Source organism: Lepus europaeus, chromosome 21 (assembly GCF_033115175.1).
Source record: "Lepus europaeus isolate LE1 chromosome 21, mLepTim1.pri, whole genome shotgun sequence".
Lineage (NCBI taxonomy): Eukaryota > Metazoa > Chordata > Mammalia > Lagomorpha > Leporidae > Lepus > Lepus europaeus.
Genome location: NC_084847.1, coordinates 11961483 through 11974698, shown reverse-complemented (window position 1 = coordinate 11974698; position 13216 = coordinate 11961483). Strand labels below are relative to the sequence as shown.

The window sequence follows — 13216 nt, the reverse complement described above, 5'->3', positions numbered from 1 at the left end:
AGGAAGTTGATAGTATACGAAAAATGGCGTGTGTCCTGTGGGCAGGTAAAAGTAGATTTTAGAATCCGGTTCAGAAGCATGAGGCTCACTGTTGTCATGTATTGCCAACCTGAACTGACAGAACCGTGGTGGGCAGTGGATGTGGTTACTGTGGGTTTCTTTTGCAACGTTTTGGAATTTGGTTGTTGCTCTTAAGTCAGATATCAAGTTAGAATTTCAAACTTTGACATAGAAGATTTCAGTGTATGTTTGTTTAATGGATACAAAATACAGTATATGAAAAAGAAAGCACTAGATAGCTAGAACATTACCCAAAAAATCCAGGACTTCTTTCTTACATTTATAAAATCTGATCTAAATATTTAACTTTAAAACCTAAGTATTTAGAAATTTATGTTCCAAGGCAACATAACTTTTAGTGCTTATCCTAGAAAAGGCTTTATTCTTACTGAAGTCTGTTATGTTGAAGCAAAATTTTGGTTTGTGATGCATCAGCTCAACTTTTGGTAGCATATTGAAATACTTTGTGTGTTAGGCCCGTGTGTATGCAGTGATAGAAATGTTAAGTTCTAATGATAGCAGGATGCTGAATCTTTTGGGACAAGTTGCTTACAGGCAATTATATATCTGCTTTTTATCTTTTAGAAGGAGCGATACATAGTAATCAGCAAAGTAGATGAAGAAGAACGCAAAAGACGAGAGGAGCAGAGACTCGCTAAAGAACAGGTAACGGTGCTGTTACTTCCTTTGGGTGAGAAATGGCAGCACAGCACAGACACCGATTTGCTCCTTGCTGTGTATTTCTAGATCACAATTTGGGTTCAGTTTAATGAATATTTCTTCTGCCATAGGCGAATTGAATTGTCAGAAAAACCTAGGCTAGTTGTAGCCAACAAAGTGAGTCTAGCATCCTGGTTGACTGCCCTCCACTTAGATGAAACAGTTTTACTCATATTGTGAATCAGGTTGTACGACTCCCAGCTTCACTGCCCATTGGTTGATGTTTCCATATCTAACGTTAGTCTTCCTGCAGCAGAGTTCAGATGCTGCAGGTTTGGATGTCATGGTCACGTAGGCATTGCTGTAACATCACCCAGTTTGCCATGTTGAGGAATGGTTTCAGTGACCGGTTCAGCTATGAAGTAACCTAGCTAAGAGACAGCAGTGACCTGGAATGGCATGGTTAGGAGCACAGTAAAAGGACTTTGGAAGGTAGTCTCAGCGGAATTTATGATTGGATGTGAGTGGTGGAAGAGGAAGGGGTGGAGAAGGAGGATGCTCAAGCCAGATACTTGAGCACCTCGATTGTGCACCCAGATCGGGGGTGAACTGGACTGCTACTGGTGGGGAATTTAGGTGGTGGAGGCAGCCAGGAGTGAGTTTGGGTGTGGATGATTGTCAAGCTTAGGATAACACAGGGCCACTCCTGACTGACTCACCCAGTAAAGATACAGTGAGCCACTTATCAGACAGCTTATCATCAACACAGAGAAAGGAAGGTGAGTGAAAGGTGACAGCTGTCTGTGGGCTTTGTCTCACACCCAAAAGGACAAGGGCCAGGTGATTGCACTGTGGTTTGTGAGCCACCCTGCTACTGAGGAACCACCACTGGACTGCAGCTCAGTGCTTTTATTTATTTTATAGAGACAGATGGAAAGAATCAGCTATCATTTTGTGGTTCACTCTCCAAATGCCCACAAGGGTTGGGGCTGGGGCTGGCTAAGGCCAGAGCCAGGAGCCAGGAACTCACTCCACATCTTCCATGTGAGTGGCCGAAACCCACTTACTTGAGCCCATCATCCTTGCTTCCTGGAGTCTGCATTAGTAGGAAGCAGGAATTAGGAGCTGGAGCCAGACACTGAACCAAGTGCTCCAGTGTGGGATGCCACTGCAGCTCAGTGCTTTTATGTCCTGTAGCTCTGTTCTGAGGGGGAAGAGCCCCACTCCCTGCTCATGCCATTCCCCCAGAGAGAAAGAGGAGTGGGTGGGAGATGGCCTCCTACTGTTACCAGAGAAATGGCAGGGTTCTTGTCTTTGTGCAAGAAAGAATTCAGGCATGAGACAGAGTAGTGGAAAGTAGAAGTAGCAAAGTTTATTAGGGAAGGGACATCCATAAGAACGGATGGGCACCTCTCCAGACAGAACCTGAGACAGTGCTCAGTTGCTCGGATGGTTGAGTGGAGAGAGTACACCTGGGCAGGCTAGGGGGGCGGCTCAGCAGAGAGGCAGGGGACTGAGCTTGCCCTCTGATTGAGGCCAGGGGTTTTTAAGGAGATGGGTCTTGCTTCCCCACCTGTGTTCCTCTTGGAACAAAGGGCTTTTTGGATGTAAATAGAAAAACTTCTATCTGAGTTTTCCCCTGAAGGTATCAGACAGGAGGAAGGCTAGCTGGCTGACCCTCTTGAGTTTAAAGGAAGGGTGAGCAAGATGCCCTAGAGAATGGGGATCCAGAGCAGGGTGTTTGAAATGCAGATACTGGGCTGCATCTGGGAGATTGTGGAAGATTTGTCAGGCAGAAGGGGTGGGACCCCCCACCTGGCGGGTTATTGGGTAGAAGGGGGCAGGGCAAGATGAGAATATCGGGCTGCCCTTGAAACATTATCCTTGAAACATTATCGGGATGACTTTGAGATGCAGATGTAGATGCTGGGCACAGATGTCTTCTCTTTAGGCCTTTATGTCACACACACATAAGCTCATATCTGACTTCCTGCCTAACACTACCAGCCCCTTACAAACCTCTCTCTTCTGTTTACCTGTGTGGCCTATTTGGATACATGGAAAATCGCCAGGACACCCAGGCAGGAATGTTCCCTTACAGTGGAGAAAGATGTCCCATTCTGTCTTTGGCCTTGTGAGGTTTTAGGTGCATTGTAGTCTTGAGCATGAGAAAGGGGAGGGCTAGATATAGTTGTTACTGGCAGAGAGACCAGGCCCAGATCAGAGCACCTACAGGTACATTAGGAATGAGAAGAGGCCTGGGGGGAGTGGGGGAGGGTAGTCCTGAGAACCAGTAGCGTTTAAATATAATGGGCAGAAGCAGAAACAATGTCCCAAGAGATGACTGTGACATAGCCAGGGGGAGAGCGCGTTTGAAGACAGGGTGGTCATCAGTGTTGGTTACTCCTCTTGGATTTATTAGTAGTTTTTTTTCTTTTTAAAATATATAGTACTTTAAAATATTTTTATTTTGATTGTGGCAAAGTGCACAGGAACATAAAATTTACCATCTTTTTAAGTGTAAGGTTCAGTGACATCACATTCACATAATTGTACAACCATCTGTTCATCTTGCAAAGCTGAAGTGGTATGCAGCACTCACTGAGCAACTCCCTGCTCCTCCCTCCCCAGCCCCCACGCAGCCCCCGGCAGGAGCATTCTGTTCTCTGGCATAGGAATTTGACCTCTCCACCTGCTCGTGGAAGTAGAATCATGCAGCATTTCTCCTTTAGTGACTGACTGGCTTTGTAGCAGGTGTCAGAGTTTCTTTTCTTTCCATGACTGAAAGATACTCCATTGTATGGATGGCCCTCACTTTGTTTATCCATTCATCTGTTGCTAGACTCTCGAGTTGCTTTTGTGTGTTGTGAGTAGTGCTGCTATGAATGTGGATGTGCAAATATCTATTTCAAGTCCTGCTCTCAGTTCTTTCGGATGGGGGCCTAAAGTGGAATTTCTGAGTGACATGGTAGTTCTTTTGCGGAAGCTCTTGCATTGTTTTCCACAGTGACTGCATCATCTGGCATTCCCACCAGTGGTGTACAGGGTTCCAGTTTCCCTACATCCTTGCAAACACTTGTTATCCTTGAGAGCAGTGATAAGGAAGTGAGCAGTTCCCGTGTGGGTGGAGCCAGAGGGCAGGGGCTGGGAGCACCTGGGACTTTAATCTGGAACCAATGAGTGCGAGGAATCTTACAGCAAGTTCACTGCCACACAGCAAGAAGGGATGTAGTTGGATGGGGCTTCGAGTTCAGGATGACTGTTCAAGGTAGGAGACGTTGAGACTATTTAAATGCCATTAGGAAGAAAACAGAGAAGAAAGTGAGTAGGGATGGATCCCAGAGAGCTGTGCTGTAAATATCTTATAAAAATGCATTCGTCAAGGAAAGAAATCAGGAATTTTGAATCAGTCACTTGCTAGGTGGGTTTCCTCAGACTTTCATGCATTATTGAGTTTAGCCAGCAGGTGGCAACTTTTTTAAGTTTGTGTTTTTAAGACACTGTTGGTAGACTTGGAAATTCCAGCAGATTATGTGAAGTAATGGGAAAATCCCAGGCACTGATAATTCAATAACTGATGAATGATTTGCCACTTGCTTATTCTGCTTGCTGAACAGAAGAAAGATACATACATTGATCATTTTAGATGTAGGTGTTTGGGATGATAGGTACAAAGCGTATGAAACTAACGCTATTTAATTTGATATGAAACTTCAGTGTCTTTTTTTGGCTAGATTTTTAGTTCATTTGAATAAGGAATATAGGTCCAGTTGCCCTTCCATCTCTGTGGAGGATTGATTCCAGGACCCTTGTGGATACCAACATTAATAGATGCTCAAGTCCCTTTTAAGAAAGTGGCATAGTATTTGAATAGACTGCACTCATTCACCCTTATACATTTTTTTTTAAAGCTTTATTTGGGGCCAGTGCTGTAGCACAGTGAGCTAAAACCCCTGCCTGCAGGGTCGGCATCACAAATGGGTACCCATTTGATTCTTGGCTGCTCCACTTCTGATCCAGCTCTCTGCTATGGCCTGGGAAAGCAGTGGAAGATGGCCCAAGTGCTTGGGCCCCTGCACCTACATGGGAGACCTGGAAGACCTCTCCCATGTAGGTGCAGGGGCCCAAGTACTTGGGCCATCTTCCACTGCTTTCCCAGGCACATTAACTGGTAGCTGGATCATAAATGGAGCGGCCAGGACTTGAGCCAGCGCCGATATGGGATGCTAGAGTTGTAGGCATTGGTTTTACCTGCTATACCATAATGCCAGCCCCCCATATACTTTAAATCATCTCTAGATTACTTATAGTACCTAATGCAATGTAAATGCTATGTTAAATGGTTGTTGTATTGTTATTGTAAATGTTCAATACAGATGTAGTATTTTGGAGGGATATTTTCAATCCCTCATTGATTCCACGAATGCAGTACCCATGTAAATGGAAGGTCAATTGTACTTGAGTAGTTTTATTTTGATTTTTGTTTCGTCTGATTAGGAAGAACTGAATGATGCTGTGGGTTTTTCTAGAGTCATTCATGCTATTGCAAATTCGGTAAGTGAACCAGACTTTTTCTTTTAGCTGGATTATGAATATAGTATTTCAGATGAAGTGCCTCATTATCATTCCAGATGAATCATTTTGTCACATTTAGAATGTTGACCTGATATGGAGGAAGGAGTTAGAATTTCATAAGGATAGATTTATATAATGCATTTGGTGAGACATCAAAATTGCTATATTCTATCTGAACCATTTTCAGGAAAGGCTTTCTTATAAAATACATTGGAGGATCATATTATAATGTCCTTATACTTGTCTGGCTACATGAAACTAATGTTTATTTTCTATGCCAATAACAAATAGAATAAGAAAAAAAATAAGTAAAATAAGGGAGAAAAAAATCAGATGTTTGACTGAAGGTGTTTTGTTTCCAAAGTAGAAGAATCCAGCAGATATAAACAAGTGAAAAGCAATACATTTTCATTGAAATGTGCTCAAGAACATGCTTTGTGAATTTTGATATAAATTATGTAGACTGAAAATCTGTTTAATGTGCTTAGAAATTAGGGTTGGAAGCAGAGCCAGGACTCCGAGCTGGGTGCTCTGTGATGGGATGTGGGCATCCTAGGTGGCATCTTAGTCCTTACACCAAGCTGACGTTTATTTTTACCTTTTTGAATTATTACAGTGCATGCTTATTTTTTAAATTTACTAAATTATATATTTCAAAATAATTTTAATTAATTTAAAAAATGAATAAATATAAAATAAGTAAAATGAAAATTAATTTAAAAAATTTATAAATCAGTAAATAAAAAAATAAAGATGCATTGTAACAATGCTAAAAGGTAAAAATAACTCATCTTGGTAGGCATTTGGCATGAGGACTAAGCTGCTACTTGGTATGCCCATTCCCGGCTGCTGGTTCACACCTCAAATGCCCACAGTAACTGGGGTTGAGCTGAGCCAAAGCTTGGATCCAGGAACTCAATCCCAGGAATGAGGAACCCAGTTACCTGAGATATCACCATTGCCTTCCAGGGCCCACATTTGCAGAAAGCTGTAGTCAAGACCTAGAGTGAGGCACTGAACCCAGGCAAGCCAATATGGAGCATGGACATCTTAACTGTTGTCTTAATCACTAGGCTCAACAGCTGCCCCTGAATATAGCTTTCAGAATCCATAGGCTGGGACACACACTGGTCTAGACGAGTGGTTACATTGCTGATCGAGACTCCAGCATCCCACACTGGAGGGCCTGCCTTCTAGACCCTATTCTGCTTCTGATTCCAGGGTTCTGCTAATGGGCACCTTGGAGGCAGCAGGTGGTGGTCAAACAGTTGGGTCCCTGCCACCCTTGTGGGAGGCCTGGGCTGCTGTGGGCATTTGTGGAGTGAGCCAGCAGACGGGAGGAACTCTGTGTGTGTCTCTGTCTTAAATAAAGCTGAACATTTTTTTAAATGTAGCTTGTTTTAAAGAATAGAGTTCTAAAATGTATATTTAGAGTTTTGTTTACAAAGTATTTGATTGTTCAGGGAACTCAGCATATTTTAGATTTTTACCTTTGAAAAGCTTTTCAGTCAGAATTGTACTACCGGTTCTTGAGGGTGACAAGGTTAATAAAAATCAGAAATAAAGAGAAATGAAGCCAGAACTAGTTGGTACTTTGACCTTTTATTCTGGATTTAATACTCTAGTACATTGAAAAGAAACAAAGCCAAACCAGATTTATTGATTTGTATATTCTGTGTGTATTCTAATGTAGAAATATATATTTAGTACAAAATTCTCTTGGAATTTGAACCATTTTGTTCTCACAGCTCAGTATAATTTTGTACCTTCAATCTTTTTCTGACCTTGACCTTCAGGGAAAGCTTGTTATTGGGCACAACATGCTCTTGGATGTGATGCACACGGTCCATCAGTTCTATTGCCCTCTGCCTGCGGTAAGTGACTGGCCAGCCTGGGTTCAAAATCCACAGTGCTCTATTACAGAGAATGTATTTCCTACTTGGGTGCCACCTTCTTGGATGCAGATGTTTCCATGAGAAAAATTTTTAAAGCATGTTTTTAAAAAGATTTATGTCTTTTACTTGAAAGTCAAGAGTTACACAAAGAGAGAAGGAGAAGCAGAGAGAGAGAGTGAGAGAGAGGTCTTCCATCCGCTGGTTCACTCCCCAGAAGACCGCAAAGGCCAGAGCTGTGCCGATCTGAAGCCAGGAGCTAGGAGCTTCCTCCGGGTCTCCCATGTGGGTGCAGAGGCCCAAGGAGTTGGGCCATCTTTTACTGCTTTCTCAGGCTACAGCAGAGAGCTGGATAGGAAGTAGAGCAGCTGGGACTCGAACCAGCGCCCATAAGGGATGCCAGCACTGCAGGTGGTGAGTTTACGCGCTACACCACAGCGCCAGCCCCCAGAGAAAATTTTGACAAGCTGTATAAATGAGCCATTTTAAGGAGTTTTCACTCATTTGCCTTTGCCAGAGCAAGGTTAAACATTGTTTCATTTGTGGTTTATTCATTTAGTACTGGGCAGGGGTTCCTAGGCCACAGGTGTAGGCCGCTAGTTTGGCACTGCTACAGTTAGATGTGACAATGCCATGGAAGGTGAGTGGTGCCAACTGGGCTGTGTCAGGTCCTACAGGATTCTTTAACCCGGTTGCTTCCCTTAGGTTCTCTGTTGACCTGGGTGCTGTCCTTCCCTTTTCAGCCAGTTCGTCTCAGTGCATCGAAGCACGAGCTTCTTGGTCTCCTCTTCCGGCACTTCCTCTCCTGCTGACTGTCCCCCACCCCTCCATCACTCTGTCCTCCGCTCCTTTATTTTCTCTCCATATTTTCTGTTGGTAATGATCTTACCTGCTTTCATAAGTTCAGCTAGACACCACCATCTGTACCCCCACCTGTGGCCTCTCCTGATTGGATACACATTTCATGACTCCTGACTTCTCCACGTGGACAGCCTTCAGACTTGGTGTGCTTGAGAATTTTCATGTCTCAAGCCACGTATTTAACATACACTATCTTTCATTTCTTCTTCTGTCTCCAAACCAGTTCTTTCTCCTGATTCACTTCCTGTCATGATCCGGTCACTTTTATCTCCATGCTGTGTCCCGTTATGTGGGTTTTTCTAGTGTCTATTCCAGGTAGCCTTATTTCTTACCAGAATTTAGCACACTGAAGGCAGGATTCCCTATGCCCCCTCAACAGTCAGTCCCTCCTTTCACCCAGAAGTGGGTATGTTTTTTCTATGATGGCCACATTGTGAAATACTTTGTTTTCCAGGTTGTAAAGTCTCTATCACATGTCTCAGCTCTGTCACTGTCATTAGAATACATCAACAAAAGGGCATGGATATGTTTCAGCAAATGGGATCTGCAGGCCATAGCTTGGCAATCCCTGCTTTAAGCTGCCATTGGATTAGATTAGTCTTCTGTTATTTCTGAACTGGAAGGCATCTCCTCAGAGTTCAGTGTCATTTGTGTATCTGCAAACCTTCAGCTCCTTCACATTTCTTAGGTCATGTTGGTAGATCAGCATCTGACTGCTCTCCTTTGGAAGAGTTTGAGCCAGCCCAGCTTTGAGTACGGTGGGTGTGTTGCTCCTCTTGTGTACACCTGAATGTTTCATCACTTCCGTGACAACCCTGTCACTCTGTGTGACTCAGAGCCTCAGTTGTGAGTCTCAAACAAACGTGAGTGTGGATTTGCGTTTTCTGCATTTCAAGAGCTAACATTTCTTTCAGGTCAACCACTTCCTGTTGGCCAGATAGACCAAAGTAGCAGCTCGTCTCCTGATTTTTTGGCCAGTAAAGCAATGATTTTATCAATAAGGAAAGAGGAATGTCTATTTAATACCAAATAACTTGGCACAAAGGAGGCCTTAAATATCAGTTTAACCAAGAAATATCTTCTGACTGCTCCAGTTCTACCATGTGCTGATGTCTGACTCTGTTCACGTCACTGGCCCTGCTCAGAATTCTGAAATTCCTTGTTTTTCCATCCAGTTGCTTCTTTTTGGCTCAGCATAGTTGGCTTTCCTGCTTGCATAGTATATCACTTGTTACGCCCTCTTCCCAGCCTACACTGCCTTATTTGTTCCCAGGTCTGTGGTCTGGCTATAATTGCCTTCAACTTGAATTTTCTCTGGTTTATTCAGTGTTGCTATACTCTATACAGTGTTGCTTTTCCCTGTCTTCCCAAGGTCTGCCTATGCCTTTCCTTATGTAGGACTTCGCCTTGCCTTCTGCCTTGCCCAAGGGGTGGTATGATCTTTTCTTTCTGAACTCCCACAGGATTTGATGCCTCCAAGGCACATGAAATTTTGTCTTTTATTATCCTGCCACCTTTCCTTCTAGGTGACTGGCCCCTAAGGCAAGGAGTATAGCCTTATTTACTTATTTATTTGTTTATTTATTTATTTACTTTTGCATGATGTCCACATAATATTTTGTATATGGCCACTTAATAAATATTTGAAGCTAGTCTTGAATCAGATTCCTGTAGAAAGAACATGAGATTCATTGCAAAATAGAAAGTAGGTTAGGATAAATTTCTCTTTTAAGATTTATTTACTTACTTGAAAGAGTCAGTAGAGAGATAGGCAGAGACAGAGAGATGTCTTCCATTCACTGGTCCACTTTCCAAAGGGCTACAACAGCCAGGGCTGAGCCAGGCCAAAGCCAGGAAGCAGGAGCTGCTTCTGGGTCTCCCACATGGGTGTAGGGGCCCAAGCACTTGGCCCAGTTCCCATTGTTTTCCCATGGGCATTAGCCGAGAGCTGGGTCAGAAGTGGAGCAGCCAGGACTTGAACTGGTCTGCCAGTGCTGCAGGCAGCGGCTTAACCGGCTGACCCACATTGCCAGCCTTAGGATAAGTGGTTTTACCCCTTGCTGCTTAACTTTTTTATATTCTGGCATGATCAGAGGGAATAGTTTTCTTCTGTCTACCTTTGGAAGAACTGATGAGAATAAATGAGAAAACCTGTTTATAGTGGTAGAACTTTGACATCCACAGGCATTAGATTTTACATTTTAAAGTACTCCATGACATCTGTGTTTTGGGGCTGCCTTTCAGGGGAGTCTCTTCTCGTGAGTCTCCCAGGTTCTTGAGCATGACCTTTTCCAAAGTGTAGGTCTGGAACTGTACTGTATGTTGGCCCTGGAGGTAGCCGAAGTCTACCTTTTTCACGCTTACAAAGCTTTGTAGTGGTTCTGAGAGATTACAAACAGTCATTATTGCATTTTTGTTCGACTGAGCATTGAAACCAGTTGTCATGCATTGTCCATTAATTTAACGATAGCCATTGAAAAACTGGAGAAGAGTTCAAGCTCACTAAATACAGTCTGTGTTTGCAAGCTTGGAAAGCTAATTGGAAATGGCAGTGTCCTGTGAAGCATGAACAACGTTGAAGAGAAGTGTCGTTTACAAAGGGTCAGGAGTGGGACTGTTCAGTCTAGCATGGCAATTATGTATGTAAATGAGCTAACGCACTATTTGAGTGCTCGCGGTTCAAAATAAACTTGGGAAACGAATTGTCTAATTTAGACACTTGCTGTTAGTGCCACTTTAGCAATTTTCTGAATAAAGCAGGAATCAGGTGTGTATTGGAAGGTCTGTGTTTTAATGGCTATTTTATCTGACATTTCAAAGATGATTGCAGTAGAGGTTTCCTCTAGTTTACAGTATATCCAGTTCCTGTATAAGCCATTTAATTTAAATGACCCTCATAATCTCCCTGATTATGATAAATGTGTTTCATAGAGCATAACCTGCTGGCTGTTAGTACAGCTTTTCTGGCCTCTCAAATATGTAGTCTTCTACATATAATGAAACCTCTGCCCTCCTACTTCAGTCATAAAATCCTTAAATTTGTCTTTGTGCTTTTGCAAAGATTAGTTATCAGGTAATATGGTTCCCAATAAGTGAGTGAGAGAAGTGGGATGAATTTTTAAAGATAATTAATTATTAACCAGAACTAGGTTTTTGCAGTTTAGCTTAAGGCCTGGATAAGGTGTGACTGAGGAGACAGCTGTGGAACTGAACTGCGTACCTAAGTTTTTTTCATACTGTGAGTGTATTGGGAAAATTGTAACAAGTCATTTTTTGTTTTTTTAGGACTTAAATGAGTTTAAGGAGATGACATCGTGTGTTTTTCCCAGGTAAGCATTTTGATTTGTCTTTCGCTTAAACAATCATTGTGACTTATGCAATACAAATAGGTATATAGTAATTCATTAAAATGATTAGATCGTGATTAGAATTCAGTTGATCTACGCTGGGGAAAGATTTCATATCTCTAGCTTTGTGACAGTGGAGTTTTACAGTTCTTGATTGGTTTGGTTATCACATTAAAAGTGAAAATTTGTGCTGAGAGTGAAAGTAGACAGCAACACCTTTTTTCTTATCTCACATCTTGCTGTCTGAAGAACTGCTGAAGTTGCTTGAGATAATACTTACTTTGTTATATGAGGATGTGCCTTGTGGCTGTTGAAGTGTCCAGCTGAGAGTACTCTCAGCAGGCAAGAACTGTGTGGCTGGAGACTCTTCCCTCCACTAGGCAGTGCTCCTGTCCTTTAGTGTTGTCCACAGTCAGTGTTCACATGAGCTCTGATAGATCACCTGTCAGACATGTGGAGTTTGCAGGGCAAAGGTCTGTGTTTTAAAACCTTTCACAGAGGGACATACGTGGCAGCTGAACAGCGATTCTTTCAGCTGGGCTATTTCTGGCCTGTAATCCACAGTGTTTACACTTAATGTGAAAGGAAATGCAGCTTTTATATCAGTGTCTGCTGTCTCTCTCACCTTACACACAGACTCATACACACACACACACATACACACACGGTCTCTGAAATAGAATAGTGCCATATTGGTCTTTTTAGTATTTCTGTTCTCTGAGGTAGATAATAAGAAGCAACGTTGGTATGAAACCACTAAATGCAGACTTGGGTCTTCTGTAAGAATTCATACAACCTGGGTGGCAGCAGTCAATGGTAGCTGTTTGGGAGTGTCCGACCTGTACACGAACCGTGTGAAAACATCTGGGCGATGTTTGACTCACTCTTGAGATTGCTGGAGCCCATGCTGTCGCAGGGTTCAAGCAGCTGTGGAACTTGTGCCCTGAGTGCATCAGAGCGTGGACCCTCCGTGGCCACTTGATGAAGCTCCCAGTGGTGCGACTGAGCCCCAAGGCTGCTGTGGCAAGGATGCCAGTGCTAGGGTCGGAGTGGATCATGTGCCTTGTTCCTGTGGCCACTGTCGAGTATTTTAACTATATACCAAGGATGCCTTTTATTACTTATTTTAAGTAGGGATTTTGTGTATTAACTATTTTATGCTTTTTGAGTAAAATACATTTTGAACATTGATAGACATTCTGTTTGTCTTATTAACAATTCTTTTGTTTTCAGACTCTTGGATACAAAATTGATGGCCAGCACACAACCTTTTAAGGTAGTCCTTAAATTTGAGGTATCAGTAATAAGTTGTTGGAATTTTCCGAATTATTATGAAGACCTTTAGAATTCCGGTCTTTTTAAACATTGAACATACAGAACTATTTAAATGTCATTTCAGGGCAGCGCCATGGCTCGCTTGGCTAATCCTTTGCCTGCGGCGCCGGAATCCCATATGGGTGCCAGGTTCTAGTCCCGGTTGCTCCTCTTCCAGTCCAGTTCTCTACTGTGGCCTGGGAGGGCAGAGGAGGATGGCCCAAGTGATTGGGCGCCTGCACCCTCATGGGAGACCAGGAGGAAGCACCTGGCTCCTGGCTTCAGATTGGTGTAGCACGCTGGCCGTAGCGGCCATTTGGGGGGTGAACCAATGGAAAGAAAACCTTTCTCTCTCTTTCACTGTCTATAACTCTGTCAAATAAGTTAAAAAAAGTCATTTCAAATATATCAAGAAAAGGAAGGAAAGAGAAGAAATAGAGAAGAAAAATGGCCAGAAAAAGATATAGCAAAATGTAGGTAGAGTTTTTTTTGGGGTGGTAGAATTAT

General features: G+C 42.9%; 1 protein-coding gene across 2 annotated transcripts in view; it reads left to right on the top strand.

The window, feature by feature from the left end:
* PARN (poly(A)-specific ribonuclease) overlaps positions 1–13216 on the top strand; it is a 166655-nt gene that overhangs the window by 20859 nt on the left and 132580 nt on the right. For both annotated transcript variants that reach the window (XM_062179668.1, XM_062179669.1), the window contains exons 11-15: positions 646–726; positions 5218–5274; positions 7092–7169; positions 11334–11377; positions 12629–12671. In XM_062179668.1, coding sequence (XP_062035652.1) covers positions 646–726; positions 5218–5274; positions 7092–7169; positions 11334–11377; positions 12629–12671 — 303 coding nt within the window. The remainder of the gene's footprint in view (positions 1–645; positions 727–5217; positions 5275–7091; positions 7170–11333; positions 11378–12628; positions 12672–13216) is intronic.